Source organism: Rhinoderma darwinii, chromosome 2, assembly GCF_050947455.1.
Source record: "Rhinoderma darwinii isolate aRhiDar2 chromosome 2, aRhiDar2.hap1, whole genome shotgun sequence".
Classification (NCBI taxonomy): domain Eukaryota; kingdom Metazoa; phylum Chordata; class Amphibia; order Anura; family Rhinodermatidae; genus Rhinoderma; species Rhinoderma darwinii.
Genome location: NC_134688.1, coordinates 2,370,526 through 2,396,869, shown reverse-complemented (window position 1 = coordinate 2,396,869; position 26,344 = coordinate 2,370,526). Strand labels below are relative to the sequence as shown.

At 47.3% G+C, this 26,344-nt stretch overlaps 1 protein-coding gene across 1 annotated transcript; it reads right to left on the bottom strand.

Moving 5' to 3' along the window:
* Positions 1-2,168: 2,168 nt before the first annotated feature.
* Positions 2,169-25,777, bottom strand: C2H17orf50 (chromosome 2 C17orf50 homolog). Its single transcript, XM_075851274.1, has 3 exons — positions 24,102-25,777; positions 3,499-3,704; positions 2,169-2,371 (listed from the first exon to the last, which is right to left on the bottom strand). The coding sequence occupies exons 1-3, from the start codon at positions 24,389-24,391 to the stop codon at positions 2,232-2,234; spliced, it is 636 nt and encodes a 211-aa protein (XP_075707389.1). The 5' UTR covers positions 24,392-25,777; the 3' UTR covers positions 2,169-2,231.
* Between the last annotated feature and the right edge of the window lie 567 nt (positions 25,778-26,344).

Here is a 26,344-nt window from a genome sequence, read left to right as displayed (position 1 = left end):
ACTCACCTGTACATACACCTGAGATCATGTAGAGACCCCCGTGTATCCCAGCCCTCCTGTCACTCACCTGTACATACACCTGAGATCATGGCAGGTTTCCCTCGCTGTCTTTTCTTCTGTGTACAGATCTGGTTACTAACAACAACTATCGGATTCTGTCTCCGGCTCGAGGCTGCAGCCAGGATGTGTGTCCAGCAGCAGATGGGAGGGAGGAGACAGGAGAAGAGCCCAGAAACGAGGCGTGTGATACCTGCGGGAGGTATGGACAGGAGGGGCAGGTGTTCTCTGCAACTATAAAATGTATTCACTCCCTTGACCATTTTATATTTTGCTGTTTAACAGTCTTAACTAGCAGTGAATATAACGGAGTGCATAACTATTACCCCCATCAGTCAGTGCATGGCCTCTATTACCAGCTGGAGCCTTGAGTCTGCGGGGAGACGTCTCTGCTTTGTAAAGCTCTTGACACTGTAGGAGGGTCTGCTTGGACTATTGGGCTATTTGTTCGTCCACCCACAACTTTTCTATTAGGGTCTGGACTGTGACTCGGCCGCTGCAGGTCATAAACATTGCAGATTGTGGACTGTTATTCTGCATTTATGACTTTAAATTTGGGGTCTTGGTGGAGAAGAAATATTCTCCTCAGTCCCAGTTCTCTTGAAGATGGCAGCAGCCTCCTACACGAGCTTCTTTACAGAGGGAGAACCAGCCTGCCACAGAAGCTGCATCACAGAGGAAGAGGCGGCCCGATCCGGCACGGAGCCACTAACATAGAGGGAAATACAGACATCCGCTATTACAGAATCAAGAAAGAGTTTATTGCACCCGCTGTCTCAGCCATTTTGTCGCCGGTCCTGCACCCGACGTTCTCACCATCACACCCATCTCAGCTTGTTGGACATCTCATTCCAAAACCCTTGGTGTGAACATGGCGTTGGGTTCCTTTTGTTGATATAATATTTCCCACTCTTCTGGGGTTTTCTACAAGATTTTTGGGTCTATGGGAATTTTGGCCCTTTATCCAGAAGATCATTTGTGAGGTCAGACTCTGATGTTGGGGGGAGGGGACTGGGCTCGTAATCTCTGTTCTAGTTCATCCCAAAAGTGTTGGATGGGGTTGAGGTGAGGACTCTGTGCGGCCAATCAAGTTCTTCTCACCAAACTCCCCCAATCAACCAACCGACCAACCAACCAACCAACCAACCAGCCAAACCAAACCAAACAACCAACCAGCCAACCAACCAACCAAACCAAACAACCAACTAACCAACCAATAATGTCTTTATGTACCTTGTGCCCAGGGGCGCAGTCATGAGGAACAGAAAAGACCGAACCCCAAACTGTTCCCACAAAGTTGTAAGCTACAATTATCCGGAATCTCCTGGCATCTGACAAACCCAGATTCTGCCATCAGAATGCCAGATATTGAGTCGTGAGAACACAGCTCCAGAGTCCAGTGACGACGTGCTTTACACCACTCCAGCTTGGCATTGTGCTGAGTGAGGCCATGAGGCTGCGGGCACAGTCCTGGTGCTGGTGTCATAGTAAAGGGGGTGTATAGTTATATTGAGGATCACATTGTAAAGATGTTGTCGCTTTACTCAGGACCTGTCCTGTATTACACAGACAACACATTGATATGAATGGACACTGTGTAATGCTTCATTTCTCCTGTGGTGGCGCTGCAGGGAAACTGAACACTTACTGCCAGGTTTCCCACTGATCACAGCTGATCACTTGGTGTCCCAGGAAGGGGGACATTTTGTGATCTGCTAATTGTTAATGGACCCTTCTAACACGTAGGGATTGTCCAAAGCAGAGAAGACTGTAATGATTATATACGTTTCCCGCACAGGCCACTGAAGGCTCTGACAACCACAGAGAGGAAAGAGCGTCTGTTCTGCCTGGGAGGGCTCCCTACACCACCTGCTGTTCATACAAGGTACTGCAGTGTAATGACCAGCATCACTATAGAGGGTGTCTGTATCCAACCTATCAAGGTTTATAGTGGAGGACATATTAGGAGCTGGGACATTGAGCAGAACCGGCCCAGAGGGGTCACAACCCTGGGAACAATCACTGTGTCATCAGATATCAGGACAATTGAGGCCATAGAGTGGACGTCAGGGTCATGTCATTGATCGGCACGTCGCAGGCCAGACTTGGGATTTAGCAAAACCTGTGATTTATTAGTACGAGTTCCTAGTATAATGTTTAGGAAAGAACATCCATTACATGACCCCGGGGTGACAGGTCGGGGTGATGGGATTGTGGGGCTGCATAGACTCCGGAATAGGCAGGTCCAGGGCATGGAGATGGAGGTCACTTGGTGTGAGGGTGATGGGTGATGTTGAGCGTTGGACGTCCAGTTCTATGGAGAAAACAGAAAATAAATACATTGTGGTGCGGCCGTATTTTCCAGGAGACCAGAACGCCGCCCCCCCCCCCCCCCCGTCCAGGTAATATTTCCTGCCGTACAGCAGCTTCAAAATGGTGGCGGGAAAGTGATAAATCGTACGCCAGACTCCACTGAGGTGTAGAGAAACCCCGCGGCTCTGCGCACACGTGTTGATTTGGACACGTAACTGATATCGCCACGTCCGTAAAAACCAAACTATTCCAATGTAACGTTATTTAATCCGCATTGATCGCTGTGATTAAAAAATGGAGTAAAAAGCAATCAAAAGGTTGTGCCCACAAATAGTGCCAATAAAAACTTCAACTCACCCCGAAAAAAAAACTATTTATAGTGCACAGTGAACGCCGTAAAAACAAAACCCAAAGGAATTTCCCCAGTAGGTTATATGGTACATTAAATGGCGCCAATAAAAACTACAACTCGTCCCGCAAAAAACAAGCCCCATACGGCAACATCAACATCAACTGAAAAGTCTGACATTAAGGAGAAAAAAATACATAAAAAACCGCTGTGGTGGGAAGGGGTTAATTAACCCTATAGATCTAACATCCTATGCTACATCCCTCTGAGGTGTAGTACATGACTGGGCCCTGTAGGAGTCACTGTTCTAAGTATCACATGAGAGCTCTGCGACAAGATTCATGAGAAGACGTGAACAGACATCTGCCCCATGTGCTGCGCAGGAGAAGACAATCTATTGCTCTCTGTTAACAGCCATTTTGAGCCAAGGAACTGTGCTCCTGTATGAGGAAGCTGTAGCTATTGTGTAACCGCAGCCAGAAATGATAAGATTCCCTGGGTCACTCCCTGATGAAATGATCGTCCTCCTGCAGTGGCTGTTGGGGGTGATGGTGTTTCTGATGGTCACCACCCGCACATACCAGACGGGAAGCACGTGCGGCAGTTATGGGGCATGGGGAGGAGGGGGCCCCAAACTCATTCCACGTGGTGTGAACTTGCATGGAGCTCCCCTTATCTGCACAGGGTCCATGAAGGTTGGGACCGGAGAAGGGAGACCATGGCCGCCCTGCCCTGCTGATGTGACTGTGTGGGGTCCCTCTCCCTGTTCTCACACATACCGTGTCCTAAGGTCTGGCTCACGCTCTCCTTGCCCAGCACCGGGGGGATGGGATGCTCCAGGAGGCAGTGGTAGATGTAATCAGGGTGGCTGTGCAGGGTGTCACATGCCAGGCACAGACGGATGGGGCACACAGGACACGGCTCAGCCTTCGACTTCGGCTCTAACAAGCAGCAAATCAGCTCTTTGGGTTTGCCGTGAGAAATCCTGACAACGAAGTACAGTATCATGAGCGACACTTAAAGAGCACCTGTCCTCCTCACCTGTCTTCCGTACCTGTCCTCCCCACCTCCCAGGAGCCTGTAACCCCCATCCTTCATGTCTGATGCCTCTCAGACAATAATTCATAAAAACTCCTCAATCATCAAAAAAAAATCCATCTAGAGTAGAAGACAGGGAGGAGGAGGGGGATGCAGCTTCTTTCTCTTTGTGTATCAGTGAGACTGCATGCTGTGAGAGGGGAAAGAGGAGCAGCAGGGTAAACATCTGATTGGATCAGAGCACACAGCACAGATCTGACATCACACCAGGAAAAACGCACCCACTCAGCACAGTTATAGAGAGGATTGTACAAAAAACAGCAGAGAGAAGAAAAACACCCAAAATTTGCAGGTAACACTGACATTTCTGGCTGCTCCACATCTCCAAGTGACTGTAAGAGCGCATATACGCCTGTCTCTGACTGTAAGAGCGAGTGTACGCCTGTCCCTGACTGTGAGCGAGCGTACGCCTGTCCCTGACTGCAAGAGCGAGCGTACGCCTGTCCCTGACTGTAATAGCGAGCGTACGCCTGTCCCTGACTGTAAGAGCGAGTGTTCGCCTATCCCTGACTGTAAGAGCGAGTGTACGCCTGTCCCTGACTGTAAGAGCGAGTGTACGCCTGTCCCTGACTGTAAGAGCGAGTGTTCGCCTGTCCCTGACTGTGAGCGAGCGTACGCCTGTCCCTGACTGCAAGAGCGAGCGTACGCCTGTCCCTGACTGTAATAGCGAGCGTACGCCTGTCCCTGACTGTAAGAGCGAGTGTTCGCCTATCCCTGACTGTAAGAGCGAGTGTACGCCTGTCCCTGACTGTAAGAGCGAGTGTACGCCTGTCCCTGACTGTAAGAGCGAGTGTTCGCCTGTCCCTGACTGTAAGAGCGAGTGTACGCCTGTCCCTGACTGTAAGAGCGAGCGGACGCCTGTCCCTGAGTGTAATAGCGAGTGTACGCCTGTCCCTGACTGTAAGAGCGAGCGGATGCCTGTCCCTGAGTGTAATAGCGAGTGTACGCCTGTCCCTGACTGTAAGAGCGAGCGTACGCCTGTCTCTGACTGTAAGAGCGAGCGTACGCCTGTCCCTGAATGTAATAGCGAGTGTACGCCTGTCCCTGACTGTAAGAGCGAGTGTTCGCCTATCCCTGACTGTAAGAGCGAGTGTTCGCCTATCCCTGACTGTAAGAGCGAGTGTACGCCTGTCCCTGACTATAAGAGCGAGCGGACGCCTGTCCCTGACTAAGATTTGTTTTTTCTCTTTGAGGGTATGTGCACACGTAGTGACCAAAAACGTCTGAAAATACGGAGCCGTTTTCAAGGGAAAACAACCCCTGATTTTCAGACGTTTTTTGAGGCATTTTTTACGTCCGTTTTTGGAGCTGTTTTCATTGGGGTCTATGAGAAAACGGCTCCAAAAACGTCCAAAGAAGTGTCCTGCATATAATGTATATAAGTGTCCCGCATGTAATGTATATAAGTGTCCCGCATATAATGTATATAAGTGTCCCGCATATAATGTATATAAGTGTCCCGCATGTAATGTATATAAGTGTCCCGCATGTAATGTATATAAGTGTCCCGCATATAATGTATATAAGTGTCCCGCATATAATGTATATAAGTGTCCCGCATATAATGTATATAAGTGTCCCGCATATAATGTATATAAGTGTCCCGCATATAATGTATATAAGTGTCCCGCGTATAATGTATATAAGTGTCCCGCGTATAATGTATATAAGTGTCCCGCGTATAATGTATATAAGTGTCCCGCGTATAATGTATATAAGTGTCCCGCGTATCATGTATATAAGCGTCCCGTGTATCATGTATATAAGCGTCCCGCGTATAATGTATATAAGCGTCCCGCATATAATGTATATAAGCGTCCCGCATATAATGTATATAAGCGTCCCGCATATAATGTATATAAGCGTCCCGCATATAATGTATATAAGTGTCCCATATAATGTATATAAGTGACCCGCATATAATGTATATAAGTGTCCCGCGTATAATGTATATAAGTGTCCCGCGTATAATGTATATAAGTGTCCCGCGTATAATGTATATAAGTGTCCCGCGTATAACGTATATAAGTGTCCCGCGTATAACGTATATAAGTGTCCCGCGTATAACGTATATAAGTGTCCCGCGTATAACGTATATAAGTGTCCCGCGTATAACGTATATAAGTGTCCCGCGTATAACGTATATAAGTGTCCCGCGTATAACGTATATAAGTGTCCCGCGTATAACGTATATAAGTGTCCCGCGTATAACGTATATAAGTGTCCCGCGTATAACGTATATAAGTGTCCCGCGTATAACGTATATAAGTGTCCCGCGTATAACGTATATAAGTGTCCCGCGTATAACGTATATAAGTGTCCCGCGTATAACGTATATAAGTGTCCCGCGTATAACGTATATAAGTGTCCCGCGTATAACGTATATAAGTGTCCCGCGTATAACGTATATAAGTGTCCCGCGTATAACGTATATAAGTGTCCCGCGTATAACGTATATAAGTGTCCCGCGTATAACGTATATAAGTGTCCCGCGTATAACGTATATAAGTGTCCCGCGTATAACGTATAGAAGTGTCCCGCATATAACGTATAGAAGTGTCCCGCATATAATGTATAGAAGTGTCCCGCATATAATGTATAGAAGTGTCCCGCGTATAATGTATAGAAGTGTCCCGCGTATAATGTATAGAAGTGTCCCGCGTATCATGTATAGAAGTGTCCCGCGTATCATGTATAGAAGTGTCCCGCGTATCATGTATAGAAGTGTCCCGCGTATCATGTATAGAAGTGTCCCGCGTATCATGTATAGAAGTGTCCCGCGTATCATGTATAGAAGTGTCCCGCGTATCATGTATAGAAGTGTCCCGCGTATCATGTATAGAAGTGTCCCGCGTATCATGTATAGAAGTGTCCCGCGTATCATGTATAGAAGTGTCCCGCGTATCATGTATAGAAGTGTCCCGCGTATCATGTATAGAAGTGTCCCGCGTATCATGTATAGAAGTGTCCCGCGTATCATGTATAGAAGTGTCCCGCGTATAATGTATATAAGTGTCCCGCGTATAATGTATATAAGTGTCCCGCGTATAATGTATATAAGTGTCCCGCGTATAATGTATAGAAGTGTCCCGCGTATAATGTATATAAGTGTCCCGCGTATAATGTATATAAGTGTCCCGCGTATAATGTATATAAGTGTCCCGCGTATAATGTATATAAGCGTCCCGCGTATAATGTATATAAGCGTCCCGCGTATAATGTATATAAGCGTCCCGCGTATAATGTATATAAGCGTCCCGCGTATAATGTATATAAGCGTCCCGCGTATAATGTATATAAGCGTCCCGCGTATAATGTATATAAGCGTCCCGCGTATAATGTATATAAGCGTCCCGCATATAATGTATATAAGCGTCCCGCATATAATGTATATAAGCGTCCCGCATGTAATGTATATAAGCGTCCCGCATATAATGTATATAAGCGTCCCGCATGTAATGTATATAAGTGTCCCGCATATAATGTATATAAGTGCCCCGCATATAATGTATATAAGTGCCCCGCATATAATGTATATAAGCGTCCCGCATGTAATGTATATAAGTGTCCCGCATATAATGTATATAAGTGCCCCGCATATAATGTATATAAGTGCCCCGCATATAATGTATATAAGCGTCCCGCATATAATGTATATAAGCGTCCCGCATGTAATGTATATAAGCGTCCCGCATGTAATGTATATAAGCGTCCCGCATATAATGTATATAAGCGTCCCGCATGTAATGTATATAAGCGTCCCGCATATAATGTATATAAGTGCCCCGCATATAATGTATATAAGTGCCCCGCATATAATGTATATAAGCGTCCCGCATATAATGTATATAAGCGTCCCGCATATAATGTATATAAGCGTCCCGCATATAATGTATATAAGCGTCCCGCATATAATGTATATAAGCGTCCCGCATATAATGTATATAAGCGTCCCGCATATAATGTATATAAGCGCCCCGCATGTAATGTATATAAGCGTCCCGCATGTAATGTATATAAGCGTCCCGCATATAATGTATATAAGCGTCCCGCATGTAATGTATATAAGCGTCCCGCATGTAATGTATATAAGCGTCCCGCATGTAATGTATATAAGCGTCCCGCATGTAATGTATAGAAGTGTCCCGCATGTAATGTATATAAGTGTCCCGCATGTAATGTATATAAGTGTCCCGCATATAATGTATATAAGTGTCCCGCATATAATGTATATAAGTGTCCCGCATATAATGTATATAAGTGTCCCGCATATAATGTATATAAGTGTCCTGCATATAATGTATATAAGCGTCCCGCATATAATGTATATAAGCGTCCCGCATATAATGTATATACGTGTCCCGCATATAATGTATATAAGTGTCCTGCATATAATGTATAGAAGTGTCCCGCATATAATGTATATAAGTGTCCCACATATAATGTATATAAGTGTCCCGCATATAATGTATATAAGTGTCCTGCATGTAATGTATATAAGTGTCCCGCATATAATGTATATAAGTGTCCCGCATATAATGTATATAAGTGTTCCGCATATAATGTATATAAGTGTCCCGCATATAATGTATATAAGTGTCCTGCATATAATGTATATAAGTGTCCTGCATGTAATGTATATAAGTGTCCTGCATGTAATGTATATAAGTGTCCTGCATATAATGTATATAAGTGTCCCGCATATAATGTGTATAAGTGTCCCGCATATAATGTATATAAGTGTCCCGCATATAATGTATATAAGTGTCCCGCATATAATGTGTATAAGTGTCCTGCATGTAATGTATATAAGTGTCCCGCATATAATGTATATAAGTGTCCCGCATATAATGTATATAAGTGTCCTGCATGTAATGTATATAAGTGTCCCGCATATAATGTATATAGGTGTCCCGCATGTAATGTATATAAGTGTCCTGCATGTAATGTATATAAGTGTCCTGCATATAATGTATATAAGTGTCCTGCATATAATGTATATAAGTGTCCCGCATATAATGTATATAAGTGTCCCGCATATAATGTATATAAGTGTCCCGCATATAATGTATATAAGTGTCCTGCATATAATGTATATAAGCGTCCCGCATGTAATGTATATAAGTGTCCCGCATATAATGTATATAAGTGTCCCGCATATAATGTATATAAGTGTCCCGCATATAATGTATAGAAGTGTCCCGCATATAATGTATATAAGTGTCCCGCATATAATGTATATAAGTGTCCCGCATATAATGTATAGAAGTGTCCCGCATATAATGTATATAAGTGTCCCGCATATAATGTATATAAGTGTCCTGCATGTAATGTATATAAGTGTCCTGCATATAATGTATATAAGTGTCCTGCATATAATGTATATAAGTGTCCCGCATATAATGTATAGAAGTGTCCCGCATATAATGTATATAAGTGTCCTGCATATAATGTATATAAGCGTCCCGCATGTAATGTATATAAGTGTCCCGCATATAATGTATATAAGTGTCCTGCATATAATGTATAGAAGTGTCCCGCATATAATGTATATAAGTGTCCTGCATATAATGTATATAAGTGTCCCGCATATAATGTATATAAGTGTCCTGCATATAATGTATATAAGTGTCCCGCATATAATGTATATAAGTGTCCCGCATGTAATGTATATAAGTGTCCTGCATATAATGTATATAAGTGTCCCGCATATAATGTATAGAAGTGTCCTGCATATAATGTATATAAGTGTCCTGCATATAATGTATATAAGTGTCCCGCATATAATGTATATAAGTGTCCCGCATATAATGTATATAAGTGTCCCGCATGTAATGTATATAAGTGTCCCGCATATAATGTATATAAGTGTCCTGCATATAATGTATATAAGTGTCCCGCATATAATGTATATAAGTGTCCTGCATATAATGTATATAAGTGTCCCGCATATAATGTATATAAGTGTCCCGCATGTAATGTATATAAGTGTCCTGCATATAATGTATATAAGTGTCCCGCATGTAATGTATATAAGTGTCCCGCATATAATGTATATAAGTGTCCTGCATATAATGTATATAAGTGTCCTGCGCTTCTTTTGCCGAGGCTGTATTTTTACGCGTCGTTGTTTGACAGCTGCGTAAATGACAGGTTGTCTGCACAGTACGTCAGATGAATGGGCAGATGTTTGCCGACATATTGTAGCTCTGTTTTCAGACATAAAACGAGGCATAATACGCCTCGTTTACGCCTGAAAATAGGTCGTGTGAACCCAGCCTAATACACTTTTCTTTTAGATATTTTAGGAGGTGGTGAGAATTGTGACCAAAGTAAAATCAGCAGAGATCACATTGCGCTGTCCCCCGCCCGAAATCTGCTCCTGGTATGACTCATAGCTGCAACAGTCCCAAATGTGCCAGGACTGTCCCGGCAAATTACTGTCCCGGCTACTGCCACATTCAATTGTAAGTGTAGTTCACACAAGGTCATTACGTCCGTAATTGACGGACGTATTTCGGCCGGAAGTCCCGGACCGAACACAGTGCAGGGAGCCGGGGTCATAGTTATGTACGACTCTAGGAGTCCCTGCCTCGCTGTAATCATGTTTTCAGTACGGGACAGAAGTTCCACGGAGAGGCAGGGACTCCTAGCGTCGTACATAACTATGACCCCGGCTCCCTGCACTGAGTTCGGTTCGGGACTTGCGGCCGAAATACGTCCGTCAATTATGGATGTAATGACCTCATGTGAACATCCCCTAACTGAAGAGCCCGGTTCAGAGAGGGATATAATGCAGTCCTGGTCCCGGGCGGCTGTTGTATTAGGGTATGTTCACACGCACTAATTACGGACGTAATTTGGGCGTTTTTGCCCCGAATTACGTCCGAAAATAGCGCCTCAATAGCGCTGACAAACATCTGCCCATTGAAAGCAATGGGCAGACGTTCGTCTGTTCACACGAGGCGTATATTTACGCGCCGCTGTCAAATGACGGCGCGTAAATAGACGCCCGCGTAGAAGAAGTGACCTGTCACTTCTTTGGCCGTAATTGGAGCCGCTATTCATTGACTCCAATGAATAGCAGCGCTAATTACGTCCGTAATTGACGCGGCGTTCAAGCGCCTGCACATGCCGCTACGGCTGAAATTACGGGGATGTTTTCAGGCTGAAACATCCCCGTAATTTCAGCCGTTACGGACGCCCGCCGTGTGAACATACCCTTAGGCGTAGGGATTGTCTTTATTTTTACAGACTTTGCGTTTCAGGACTGAGCCGGTCCCGTCGTCAGGTCAGAGATATAGAATATACGGGGACAGTGCGCCATTTTATACATAGAAAAGACTGGGACGAGGGAGGAGACAGTTACGCTATTTTTTCACAAGGGGGGGGGATGTTTTGTGATATAAAATCTTTGGGCGGATGTTGCGGGAAGGATAAGCGGCGTCGTGTTTCACGTTTCTACTATCAGGTGAAGCTGAGAAGTGTTTGTTGTCTGGTTCTCCGGCCGTTTCCGGCAGGCTACTCCTACATTGTGACTGTTTCCGGCAGGCTACTCCTACATTGTGACTGTTTCCGGCAGGCTACTCCTACATTGTGACTGTTTCCGGCAGGCTACGCCTACATTGTGACGGTTTCCGGCAGGCTACTCCTACATTGTGACTGTTTCCATCAGGCTACTCCTACATTGTGACTGTTTCCGGCAGGCTACTCCTACATTGTGACTGTTTCCATCAGGCTACTCCTACATTGTGACGGTTTCCGGCAGGCTACTCCTACATTGTGACTGTTTCCGGCAGGCTACTCCTACATTGTGACTGTTTCCATCAGGCTACTCCTACATTGTGACTGTTTCCGGCAGGCTACTCCTACATTGTGACTGTTTCCGGCAGGCTACGCCTACATTGTGACGGTTTCCGGCAGGCTACTCCTACATTGTGACTGTTTCCATCAGGCTACTCCTACATTGTGACTGTTTCCGGCAGGCTACTCCTACATTGTGACTGTTTCCATCAGGCTACTCCTACATTGTGACTGTTTCCGGCAGGCTACTCCTACATTGTGACTGTTTCCGGCAGGCTACTCCTACATTGTGACTGTTTCCGGCAGGCTACGCCTACATTGTGACGGTTTCCAGCAGGCTACTCCTACATTGTGACTGTTTCCATCAGGCTACTCCTACATTGTGACTGTTTCCGGCAGGCTACTCCTACATTGTGACTGTTTCCGGCAGGCTACTCCTACATTGTGACTGTTTCCGGCAGGCTACTCCTACATTGTGACTGTTTCCGGCAGGCTACTCCTGCATTGTGACTGTTTCCGGCAGGCTACTCCTACATTGTGACTGTTTCCGGCAGGCTACTCCTACATTGTGACTGTTTCCGGCAGGCTACTCCTACATTGTGACTGTTTCCGGCAGGCTACTCCTACATTGTGACTGTTTCCGGCAGGCTACTCCTACATTGTGACTGTTTCCGGCAGGCTACGCCTACATTGTGACGGTTTCCGGCAGGCTACTCCTACATTGTGACTGTTTCCATCAGGCTACTCCTACATTGTGACTGTTTCCGGCAGGCTACTCCTACATTGTGACTGTTTCCATCAGGCTACTCCTACATTGTGACTGTTTCCGGCAGGCTACTCCTACATTGTGACTGTTTCCGGCAGGCTACTCCTACATTGTGACTGTTTCCGGCAGGCTACGCCTACATTGTGACGGTTTCCAGCAGGCTACTCCTACATTGTGACTGTTTCCATCAGGCTACTCCTACATTGTGACTGTTTCCGGCAGGCTACTCCTACATTGTGACTGTTTCCGGCAGGCTACTCCTACATTGTGACTGTTTCCGGCAGGCTACTCCTACATTGTGACTGTTTCCGGCAGGCTACTCCTGCATTGTGACTGTTTCCGGCAGGCTACTCCTACATTGTGACTGTTTCCGGCAGGCTACTCCTACATTGTGACTGTTTCCGGCAGGCTACTCCTACATTGTGACTGTTTCCGGCAGGCTACTCCTACATTGTGACTGTTTCCGGCAGGCTACTCCTACATTGTGACTGTTTCCGGCAGGCTACTCCTACATTGTGACTGTTTCCATCAGGCTACTCCTACATTGTGACTGTTTCCGGCAGGTTACTCCTACATTGTGACTGTTTCCGGCCATTGCAGCGATCGGTGATCAAAACATTGAAAGTACAGATTAAAAAACTGAATAAATCATTCAAAAACAAGTAAATGAAACAAATTATTTCATAAAAGTTTCTAATATTAAATATCAATGATTTCTTTTCTTACAAAAGACGGAAAAACAATTGAAATAGTATTAAGGAGGGGGGAGGGGGAGGGGAGGGGGATCGGCAGGTTTAGAATCTTTATCAGAACAGTAGACGTTTTTCTCGTTATATTTGTGTGAATGGAAACGAAAACCTGAAGAATCGCGACTGTTTGTTGTGATTATTATTATCATCGTTATGACGCGGATATTCAGTGATTAGTGTCGGGATTCAGAGTTCTTATAATTCGGGGATCGGGAGGCGTCTGCTCATTATAAGGGGGGATTCACACGAGCGTGTATTCGGTCCGTGCGGGCCGCGTGGTTTTCACGCGCCACGCACAGACCAATACAAGTCTATGGGGCAGACAGTGCAATATCAGGTTCAATATCTCCGCGTATTTCGCGCATCACGCACCCATTGAAGTCAATGGGTGCATGAAAACCACGCAGGTCGCACGGAACCGACTGAAACAGCGCACCAGCTGTCAAAAGGATGAATGTAAACAGAAAAGCACCACGTGCTTTTCTGTTTCCAAACATCCAAATGGAGTGTCTTTGAGATGAGCGAAGCCGGGCAATCGAACCGAACTTCACCGGGTTCGGCCTAACTCGTTTTGGCCGAACCCGGCAAAAAAAGTTCTGGTACGCGACGTCAGGAGATAGTCACTGTCCAGGGTGCTGAAAGAGTTAAACTGGTTCAGCACCCTGGACAGTGACTTCCGATCCCAATAAACATGAACCTGTAAAAAAAGAAAAGAAGTTCTGACTTACCGATAACTCCCGGCTTCTTCCTCCAGTCTGACCTCCCGGGATGACAATTCAGTCCAAGTGACCGCTCCAGCCAATCACAGGCTGCAGCGGTCACATGGACTGCCGCGTCATCCAGGGAGGTGGGGCCAGATGTCAAGAGAGGCGCGTCACCAAGGACGCGTCACCAAGGCAACGGCCGGGAAGTTCTCGGTAAGTGCGAACTTTTTCTTTTTTTTTTAAGGGTATGTGCACACACACTAATTACGTCCGTAATTGACGGAACGTATTTCGGCCGCAAGTCCCGGACCGAACACAGTGCAGGGAGCCGGGCTCCTATCATCATACTTATGTACGATGCTAGGAGTCCCTGCCTCTCCGTGGAACTACTGTCCCGTACTGAAAACATGATTACAGTACGGGACAGTTGTCCTGCAGAGAGGCAGGGACTCCTAGTGTCGTACATAACTATGATGCTAGGAGCCCGGCTCCCTGCACTGTGTTCGGTCCGGGACTTGCAGCCGAAATACGTTCCGTCAATTACGGACGTAATTAGTGTGTGTGTACATACCCTTACAGGTTGCTGTATATTGTGTTCGGCATTCACTGTCGAGGGTGCTGACAGAGTTACTGCCGATCAGTTCGCTCTTTCAGCACCTTGGACAGTGACGGGCGTCGACTAGACTCATCTCTATGATGGCGGCTGCGCGAAAATCACGCAGCCGCGCATCATACACGGATGACACACGGAGCTGTCAAATGTTTTTTTGCGCGCGCAAAAACGCAACGTCCGACTGTATCTGCCCTTAGGCCTCATTTACACGAGCGTAATATACGCGCAATGCGACGCACGTGCTTTTCACGCGTGTCGTACGCACCTATATTACTCTATGGGGCAGTGCAGACGATGCGTGAATTTTGCGCAGCGTGAGTGCGTTGCGTAAAACTCACGACATGTTCTATAATCGTGCGTTTTTCGCGCATCACGCACCCATTGAAGTCAATGGGTGCGTGAAAACCACGAAGGTCGCACGGAAGCACCACGTGCTTTTCTGTTTACAAACATCCGAATGGAGTGTCTTACACATGAGCGAACCGAACTTTACCAGGTTCGGCCGAACTCGTTTTGACCGAACCCGGCAGGAGACAGTCCCTGTGCAGGGTGCTGAAAGAGTTAAACTGGTTCAGCACCATGGACAGTGACTTCCGATCCCAATATACGTGTAAAAAAAAAAAAAGTTCTGACTTACCGATAACTCCCGGCTTCTTCCTCCAGTCTGACCTCCCGGGATGACAATTCAGTCCAAGTGACAGCTCCAGCCAATCACAGGCCAAGCACAGCCTGCAGCGGTCACATGGACTGCCGCGTCATCCAGGGAGGTGGGGCCGGATGTCAAGAGAGGCGCGTCACCAAGGCAACGGCCGGGAAGTTCTCGGTAAGTACAAACCTCTTTTTTTTTAAACAGGTTTCTCGATATGGTGATCGGCATTCACTGTCGAGGGTGCTGAGTTACTGCCGATCAGTTAACTCTTTCAGCACCATGGACAGTGACTGACGTCGACTAGACTCATCTCTATGATGGCGGCTGCGCGAAAATCACGCAGCCGCGCATCATACACGGATGACACACGCAGCTGTCAAGTGCCTTTTGCGCACGCAAAACGCTGCGTTTTTTGTGCGCGCAAAACGCACACGCTCGTGTAAATGAGAACTTAAGCGCATCGTTTTTGCTTTCATCGTCGTCTTCGGTCCTGATTATTATTTTCCATCGTCTCCTCCAGACGCCGATACTTGTAGATCCAGAACGATTCGCTGTTTTGTTAGTGAACGTATTTTTGCCGTTCGCCGGTATTTCTTCCGCGGTGTAATATTTACTTCAGAACGTCCCCGCGTTGCCGCTGCCTGGATACCCGGTGTCCCAGAAAATGATTGTTAGTCCCAGTTCACACGGAGCTTTTGGCGGTTTTTGATGCAAAAAACACGTTGGAAACTGCCAAAAATCATCCAAAATCGCCTCCCATTGATTTGAACGGGAGGGGGGGGGGGGGGGGTGATTTTTCCGCAAGTGCAAAAAACCGCTCACGAGATGAAAGAGCGCGGCGCTTATTTCTCCAGCGTTTCCACCTCTGACCTCCTGTTGACATCAGTGGGAGGCAGAGGAAGCGTTTTTCACTGCGTTTTTTTGGCCACGGCGCTCAATGGCCAGGGATAAAAAAATGCCACAAAAGTCTCCATGTGAACAGGGCCCTAGTGCCGGATCCGCGGGGATTAATCCCCTTCGTCTGTTTGGTCCGGACCGTGTATTGTAAAGCGCAGTCACATTGTAACAAGTCGATCACGTGATTTGCGGCGCCGTTTACAGGCGGTTTTTATTGGTGATTTTCAGTGATGGATATTATGACATGTAGCAGAGTTACGTCTGTATGATCCTGATCATTTGGGAAGACCTCATCCCTGTTCTGAATATCGCGGGTTGATCAGGTGATAGATTTGCGCTCTGGATCTCTGTGGGATGGAACGCGTCCGGGCCACGGCTATAATCTGTAATGAGACGTTTGTTTCGCCCTCTCGTTGTGTTGATGTAGCAGAGTTTTTTGTGTTGTGATCCCTGACGAGCGATCAGCGGATTCCACGTTTTGTCCAGCGTCGGTTTTTATTCTTTAAACCTTTTTCCCATAATGTTTGTTGTCGAAAAATCGTTTTGGCCTTTAAATGCATTGTTGGGAATATTAACCCCTTCAGGACCACTCCTCTCCGTTTTTATGCTTTTATCCCTCCCCCCCCTTATTTTTCAGCTGCCCCTCCCCCCATCATACGAGGGCTTCATTTTGACAGGACAAGTTGTACTTTCTATTTATTACGTGCGACGTGCTGGGACGCGGGAAAAAAAACATTCAGGATGGGGTGAAATTGGAGAAAAAAAACAGCAGTTCCACCATTTTTTTTATGGGTTTTGTTTTTACGGTTTTCAGTGTCCGGTGAAAACGACGCGTTATTTATTCTGCGGTCAGTGCGATCGCGGAGATAGCACGTTTATAGTTTTTGTCATGTTTTAGGACCTTTAAAAAAATGAAAAAGTTTTGGCCCCCGTAACTTTTTTATATTTCTACGTACAGCGCCGCGTAAGGCGACTTTTTGTACATTGAAATATGTGGTTTTTATTAATACCATTTTGGGGACTTCCTCTTTGCTACTCTTGCGCAGGGATCAGTTCCCTCCATCGGGTTTCGACCCTCTGAGATAGAAGGTAGGTACATATGACCGACACCAGACCCCCCCCGGACCCCGAGTTCTAAGTACCCCTATAAGTGGCGAGGAGGAGATGGGGCCTGAGCCGCTCTTAACCGGGAGAGTGTGACACTTAATTATGCGACACTGAAGGTTTCTCTTGCCGGAACTCGGTACGGATCCTGAATTCCCCGCGCTTACAGTGCGTCCCTCTCCACCTATCGGGGGCTGCAGTTGTGTCACTTCCAGGACTTCCCAAAAAGCGGGATCATTGAAGCCCAGGGAGAGGGACCGACCCCGCTGAGACCTTACAGGCATTCAGCAACAACGTCCGAGTATTGCAGTATTTTTTTGGCATGCGCCCGGACCGGCTTAGCTCGTTTCATTATGGGTAGGGAATTGCGAGGGCTAAAGTCGTGAGGTTCTAGAATACGCCCCGAGTTACGGACACGAGGGGAGTCGCCTACATGGTGTTCTGCATTAGACAAGGAGCTTCTGAGATCCACATCCTGAGACGTCGTATCCGACCGCCAGGTAATATATAAAAACATCCGCAAGGGCGGCCCCCGCTAAACCTTCTGGTCTCTGCAGGTACCGAGCTTGAGCGGAGGTCTCCCCGCGCCCCACATAAAAGGGAGAGAGCAAAGAATTCACCAAACTAAAGACCCGCTTCCGCCTCATGCCCACGACCGCTGTGCCGCTTTTGACAGCATCCGAGTGGAACTCGATAGTCTTCATTCACTTTAGCGTGTGAATCGGGTCCGTAAAAAATCATCCGAGTCTCCGATCCGAGGAAAGATAAGACGTGTTCAATCTTTCCTCGGATCACTGACGGGACGCGGCCGGCGCACACGGTCGTCTGTTAGGGACCAGCAGGTCGGCACATTCTAGTAGGTAGAACAACATAGGTGGCATTTTAAGTAGATTGATCCTACCAGCTACCAATAGGGGGAGCAGTTTCCAGACAGTAAATTTATCCTTCCGATACGATAATAAGGGGTGATCATTCATGTCGGGGGGATCGCGCACTCTCTGGAGATCCAAATGCCCAAATATTTAAAACGGTGAACTACCTGTAGACCCTGAAAGTTCGATGTCCAACCGCATTATTGGAGTGCAGAGGCACGAGGGACGATTTGCTCCAGTTTATATGTAGACCGGAGAATCTACTAAACGTATCCGCCAACCCCGGCGGCATTCTGATAGGCTAGATAGAGTAACAGGTCATCAGCATACAGCCCTATGCGATCCTCAAGCCAAGGGTTCGATAGCCACCGTGAATAGAAGCGGTGACAATGGGCAGCCCTCCCCGTGCCTCTATAAAGGCAAGAGGACGGGGACAAGATCCCACTAACCACCACCGAAGCGCGAGGGTCTTTATATAAAACAGTAATCCATCTAATAACGCGCTCACCAAAGCCAAATCTCCGGGGGACTGCGAAGAGACACAGCCATTCCACATAGTCAAACGCCTTGGCCGCATCTAGGGAGGCCCGGTCCAGCTGCTCCCACCACCCAACCTGTGCCACCACCCGGGCTCTACATCGGTGGTCAGAGGTAGACGTGCCCGGAATAAACCCAGATTGGTCCGAATGAATAATATCTTTGATGACCCTGGTTAGTCGTTAGTCTCGTTAATATTTCGTAGTCTATGTGGGTCAATGTGACCGGCGCTCCTCCCGGCTCCAGAATATCTATATTAGCCTCCTTCATGGGGTCGGGTGACTCACGTTCAGGGAGCGCGGCCTCAAATAGAGAGAAGAGCTGATAAAACATCCATATGTTGGAGATATACGTGTAATGGCGGAGCGTCCGGGCCCGAAGCTTTCCCTCCGGTGACAGAAGAGATGCAATCAGAGATCTCCTCCCCCGTACAAGGGGCATCTAGCGTCTGCGGCTATCGGGCGATAGATTTGGAAATTGAACCTTGTCAAAATATCTATCTAAGTCCGCTGTAGGGTACAGAGCCCTCGAGCTACACACGTCCCTATAGAAATCGGCAAATTCATCAAGATGTCTTTGGGCGAGATGGAAAGGTCATTTTGGGAGCTGTGAATGCGCAGTATCGGGGGGGGGGGGGGGGGGTGTTCAGTTTTATTACCTGGGATAGTAATTTGCTGGATCGGTTGCCCAATTCAATAAAGGATTGTTTAGTAAAGAAAAGCCTGGGGCGGCCGTCTCCTGTATGTATTCCCTCCCCACCGCACGTATCCCTGTCGTGTGAGGATGGGTCCCTAACATATATATCCTCCAACTCCCTACACCCGCGAGCGGAGGAGCGTTGGACATATGAGATAGAGGAACGTGCGAAGCCCCTCAGGTAGGATTCCGTCCCGGACTACGCGCCTCTACAAAAACATCAAGTCGGTCCCGGATCCATCACTAACGGCAGCCAGAATGGACGTATCTTAAGAGAACCCCTCAGACCCGCAGCGTGTGGTTTCTATTGAAGTCGTATCGGGCTGTGGTCCGAAACTCCCCCAGGGAGGTGGTCAACACTCAAAGAGAAGAAGACGGAGGGGGCACCAGATATATAGTCACTACGAGACCAGGCATGGAACGGGGGAGCATGGCACGTCCATTCCCTCATCACCCCCCCCCAGGTCTATCCATCCCATCCATTAATGAAGCCGACTGTGTAGTACCGGGCGACGTCCTGGGCCCCTCTAACATATGGAAACCGCCCACAGCCGGATCCATACTGAGGTTTATATCTCCTAAGAGGAGAACTCCGGCCGCCTGGAAAGCGGAGACAAAGGAAACGGCTTCCCGGAGAATCGATAGACCCTCGCGGCGGATTATACACCCCCCAAAACTAGAAAAGGAGCAGAGGTTACATTGGCACAACGAAAACGCATCTTCCCTCCCCCTCTACCTTAATATGTGAAGCCTCCGACCTGAGGACCAGCAGTGTCTCCCCCTAGAGGAGGCAGATCGTAAGGAACGTCGTCCACATTGGATCATTGAAGGTTTGCTGGGAAAGCGAAGTGTCGCCAGACAAACGTGTCTCTTACAATATGTCCGCCTCCGAGACACAAACTTTTTTTTATTACGATCATTAGATCGCTCATGCCATAGACCGAAAGACCACAACATCAGCGTCTACGGCAAAATCAGGGCATCGCTATTGGGACCTGCCACAGGCGACCTTCCTATAGCGGGGGTGGGAGCGTTCACAAGACCCCCAGCTGCTAGGGCAGTACACCGTCCCCCGCGATCTCACCAATGACCACCCCGCGGGGCAGTAAAAACTGCCTGCGATCAGAAGTGTTTTGATTGCCACTTGGGGTCCCTGCGGTGCAACACAGCAGAGTCCTGGCGGGGGCGGTGCCCGCGCTGCTTCTGAGCTGGCGCCACATTTAAAAACACTTTCCCAACGTAAATGGGCAGATTAGCGACAGGGAAGGGTTAATAAGCCGGGGTGTGTAGTGCGCGCTGGAGAAGACGATCCATCGGATCACAGCTGGGTTTGGGTTTTCGTGGTTTGGTTGGTGGTAATTGTCACATCGAAAAAAAAAACGATTTTACAGGTCAAAAAGCTCATTGTTAAAAATCGGCGCCAATCGTTACGGTTAAAAAAAAACACAAAATGTTCCGCTGCTTCTTCTCGTCTGTGAATCTCTTGTAGCGCAGAAGCTTCTTATTCGTCGCGTTCATACGGACGGAGCGGTTTTAGAATTATCCCATGAAAATATTGGCGAAACTAAGTGCGAAGCGACTCGCCCGCGCCGGATCCGTTTATAGAACTTTTTATTAAAGGAAAAAGATATTGTGTGTGAATATAAAACGTAAAGACGGTGACGAATTCTGTGGGACGAGTGTAAAAAGACGACGACATTACAGAACGGACGCGAAACTGCGGCATTACGAGCGCAAATGACGGCTACAAAGACGACGTTATAACAGCCCAAAAATAAAACCGGACAAAGTCACGACAACCGGAATAACCCGCAGCGCAGCCGCTCGCCACGACACAGACATGTCTTTCTTTTCACGGATTCGTCCTAAAGGAAAAAATAGAATAAATTCCAAACAAAATTCTTCATCTCCGACCCGTTCCCCAGAAAACGAATCCAAGCGAAACGGCCGGAGAACCAGACAACAAACACTCCTCAGCTTCACCCGATAGAAACATGAAACACAACACTGCTCATCCTTCCCGCAACATCCGCCCAAAGACTGTCACAAAACATCCCCCCCTTGTGAAAAAAATAGTGTAACTGTCTCCTCCCTCGTCCCGGTCTTTTCTATGTGTAAAATGGCGCACTGTCCCCGTATATACTATATCTCTGACCTGACGACGGGACCGGCTCAGTCCTGAAACGCAAAGTCTGTAAAAATAAAGACAATCCCTACGTCTAATACAACAGCCGCCCGGGACCAGGACTGCATTATATCCCTCTCTGAACCGGGCTCTTCATCCTGGACTAGGGACTAATCCTGCGAGGGACCAGAGTGCGTAGCAGCCGCCATCATCAGTACCACAGACTGTGAGGGGGCAGCGTGTGGTAATATATACAGGGAGCAGTGTGTGTGGTAATATATACAGGGAGCAGTGTGTGTGGTAATATATACAGGGAGCAGTGTGTGTGTGGTAATATATACAGGGAGCAGTGTGTGTGGTAATATATACAGGGGGCAGTGTGTGTGGTAATATATACAGGGGGCAGTGTGTGTGGTAATATATACAGGGAGCAGTGTGTGTGGTAATATATACAGGGAGCAGTGTGTGTGTGGTAATATATACAGGGAGCAGTGTGTGTGGTAATATATACAGGGGGCAGCGTGTGTGGTAATATATACAGGGAGCAGTGTGTGTGGTAATATATACAGGGGGCAGTGTGTGTGGTAATATCTACAGGAGCAGTGTGTGTGGTAATATATACAGGGAGCAGTGTGTGTGGTAATATATACAGGGAGCAGTGTGTGTGGTAATATATACAGGGGGCAGCGTGTGTGGTAATATATACAGGGAGCAGTGTGTGTGGTAATATATACAGGGGGCAGTGTGTGTGGTAATATATACAGGGAGCAGTGTGTGTGGTAATATATACAGGGAGCAGTGTGTGTGGTAATATATACAGGGGGCAGTGTGTGTGGTAATATATGCAGTGTGTGTGGTAATATATACAGGGGGCAGTGTGTGTGGTGATATATACAGGGAGCAGTGTGTGTGGTAATATATACAGGGGGCAGTGTGTGTGGTAATATATGCAGTGTGTGTGGTAATATATACAGGGAGCAGTGTGTGTGGTAATATATACAGGGAGCAGTGTGTGTGGTAATATATACAGGGGGCAGCGTGTGTGGTAATATATACAGGGGGCAGCGTGTGTGGTAATATATACAGGGGGCAGTGTGTGTGGTAATATATACAGGGAGCAGTGTGTGTGGTAATATATACAGGGAGCAGTGTGTGTGGTAATATATACAGGGAGCAGTGTGTGTGGTAATATATACAGGGAGCAGTGTGTGGTAATATATACAGGGAGCAGTGTGTGTGGTAATATATACAGGGAGCGGCGTGTGTGGTAATATATACAGGGTGCAGTGTGTGTGGTAATATATACAGGGTGCAGTGTGTGTGGTAATATATACAGGGAGCAGTGTGTGTGGTAATATATACAGGGAGCAGTGTGTGTGGTAATATATACAGGGGGCAGTGTGTGTGGTAATATATACAGGGAGCAGTGTGTGTGGTAATATATACAGGGAGCAGTGTGTGTGGTAATATATACAGGGGGCAGTGTGTGTGGTAATATCTACATGGGGCAGTGTGTGTGGTAATATATACAGGGAGCAGTGTGTGTGGTAATATCTACATGGGGCAGTGTGTGTGGTAATATATACAGGGGGCAGTGTGTGTGGTGATATATACAGGGAGCAGTGTGTGTGGTAATATATACAGGGAGCAGTGTGTGTGGTAATATATACAGGGAGCAGTGTGTGTGGTAATATATACAGGGAGCAGTGTGTGTGGTAATATATACAGGGAGCAGTGTGTGGTAATATATACAGGGGGCAGTGTGTGTGGTATTATCTACAGGGAGCAGTGTGTGTGGTGATATATACAGGGAGCAGCGTGTGTGGTAATATATACAGGGAGCAGTGTGTGTGGTAATATATACAGGGAGCAGTGTGTGTGGTAATATATACAGGGGGCAGTGTGTGGTAATATATACAGGGAGCAGTGTGTGTGGTAATATATACAGGGAGCAGCGTGTGTGGTAATATATACAGGGAGCAGCGTGTGTGGTAATATATACAGGGAGCAGTGTGTGTGGTAATATATACAGGGAGCAGTGTGTGTGGTAATATATACAGGGGGCAGTGTGTGTGGTAATATATACAGGGGGCAGTGTGTGTGGTAATATATACAGGGGGCAGCGTGTGTGGTAATATATACAGGGGGCAGCGTGTGTGGTAATATATACAGGGAGCAGTGTGTGGTAATATATACAGGGAGCAGTGTGTGGTAATATATACAGGGGGCAGTGTGTGTGGTATTATCTATAGGGGGCAGTGTGTGGTATTATCTATAAGGGGCAGTGTGTGGTATTATCTATAGGGGGCAGTGTGTGTGGTAATATATACAGGGGGCAGTGTGTGTGGTAATATATACAGGGGGCAGTGTGTGTGGTAATATATACAGGGAGCAGTGTGTGTGGTATTATCTATAGGGGGCAGTGTGTGTGGTATTATCTATAGGGGGCAGTGTGTGTGGTAATATATACAGGGAGCAGTGTGTGTGGTATTATCTATAGGGGGCAGTGTGTGGTATTATCTATAGGGGGCAGTGTGTGTGGTAATATATACAGGGGGCAGTGTGTGTGGTAATATATACAGGGGGCAGTGTGTGTGGTAATATATACAGGGAGCAGTGTGTGTGGTATTATCTATAGGGGGCAGTGTGTGGTATTATCTATAGGGGGCAGTGCCACATGAATGTTCTGTTCGCGTGGTGCACCAGTATTAATGTCGCCCCTGGGTCGGACCGTTCTCCGCCCACACGTGACATTGGCGCTGCACCCACCTCTGCAGACTCGTGGGTAAACTCAGGGAGGCCACAATCCCCTCTGCCAGCCCCTCCAGAAACGTGGCCCTCCGCTCCGTCCTGAGGCCAGCGGTTTCCGGGTGGTTTGTGGACGTGGCGGTTGTCTGCTCCTCGGGGGTCTCCAGCTCCTCAGCCGGGGGCGTCACCTCTGGTGTAAAACACAAGGAGAAGAAACCACAACACAGGGCGACCCCGGAGCGGACGTCAGACTCCTCATCACCCGTTACCTGGTCCAGTCTGGTCATTTCCGGGGGTCTCACACAAGACATGGCAGTTGTTGGCAAAGTCTAAAATGGCGGCCTGTCAGAGAGAGTAACAAATACGTTTCTGCAACCATCACAGAAAAAGGGAGGAGTTATACTAGTAACCAATCAGCTTCCAGCTGTTTATATTTCCAGCACAGGTTGCAATGTAATGATTGGCTACGATGGGTGGCCCCGCCTGCTTCCTTGTTGCGTTAGAAAAATGAAAGCAGCTATCTGATTGGTTGCTGTGGATAACTGCTCCTCCTGTCTGTACTAGTAATAATAGAGGGAGGAGTTGAACATAGCAACCAATCAGATTTCAGCTTTCACTTACAACCTGCACAAGGAAAATGAAAGATAAAATCTGATTGGTTGCTATGGACAAATCCTTCGTCTTGTTTCTACGCCGTCAGGTTGTGTAATATGTGGTCACTGCGGCCGCCCCTGGAGGCGTGGCACATTGCAACCAATCAGATTGCAGCACTCATCTTTTCAGTTCAGGCTACAAAATGCTAGCAGTGATTTGATAGGCTGCTGTGGCGGCCATTACCCCGGCCCGGGAGAAGAGTCACAACCACTAGACACATGAAATTATTGACACATTTATTGGACGTCGTCATCTGGACCTCATGATTGTTTGGCAACGAGGCAGCAGCGACAGGTCATGTGACATCAGACCGCTAGAGTGTCATAACACACGGACCCGCAGAGGGCGATGACACCGATCCCTGGCAGTACGTCACCGCCATGTCGTATGGGGGAGGGGGGTATAGTGCGGCACGGGGGAGGGGACAGTCTGACAATCACAAAAACGTCATTTCCCTTTAAACCGTTACAGCAAAAATAATTAAAATGAAGAAAAGCGCAATGAGGGCGTCCGAGATCAGCGCAGCCGCCGACAACATGGCGTCCGGGATCGGTCATCACAATGAAGCCGCCTCCGGGCTCGGACTGCAACTTTCTTTCATCCATTTGGCAACACAACAAAATATAAAATCTACAACAAGATGTGCAAAACGGCGAGAGAATCCGACCGCGGCGGCGACTGCCAAGACGATCGGATACACCAGATACCAACATTCAACAAATCAAGCAACTAAAACCACACGAAACGGCGTCAGACAGCGCGACACACCCGCGCCGCCGCGTATAGACATGGGAGTCAATGTAAACAGAACCGGTGACCGCAGCGGCAGAACGACCGCCCCAGATTATCAGGTCATTGATCCCGGGATTGTACAGATTATCACGTCATTGATCCCGGGATTGTACAGATTATCAGGTCATTGATCCCGGGATTGTACAGATTATCAGGTCATTGATCCCGGGATTGTACAGATTATCAGGTCATTGATCCCGGGATTGTACAGATTATCAGGTCATTGATCCCGGGATTGTACAGATTATCAGGTCATTGATCCCGGGATTGTACAGATTATCAGGTCATTGATCCCGGGATTGTACAGATTATCAGGTCATTGATCCCGGGATTGTACAGATTATCAGGTCATTGATCCCGGGATTGTACAGATTATCAGGTCATTGATCCCGGGATTGTACAGATTATCAGGTCATTGATCCCGGGATTGTACAGATTATCAGGGCATTGATCCCGGGATTGTACAGATTATCAGGTCATTGATCCCGGGATTGTACAGATTATCAGGGCATTGATCCCGGGATTGTACAGATTATCAGGTCATTGATCCCGGGATTGTACAGATTATCAGGTCATTGATCCCGGGATTGTACAGATTATCAGGGCATTGATCCCGGGATTGTACAGATTATCAGGTCATTGATCCCGGGATTGTACAGATTATCAGGTCATTGATCCCGGGATTGTACAGATTATCAGGGCATTGATCCCGGGATTGTACAGATTATCAGGTCATTGATCCCGGGATTGTACAGATTATCAGGGCATTGATCCCGGGATTGTACAGATTATCAGGTCATTGATCCCGGGATTGTACA

Coding starts and splice junctions, on each gene's coding strand:
- C2H17orf50 (XM_075851274.1), bottom strand. CDS start 24,391: ATGTCTTGTGTGAGACCCCCGGAAATGACCAGACTGGACCAGGTAACG. Junction 3,705..24,101: donor TTACCCACGAGTCTGCAGAG/GTGGGTGCAGCG, acceptor CTTCGTTGTCAG/GATTTCTCACGGCAAACCCA. Junction 2,372..3,498: donor GAGCCAGACCTTAGGACACG/GTATGTGTGAGA, acceptor TTTTCTCCATAG/AACTGGACGTCCAACGCTCA.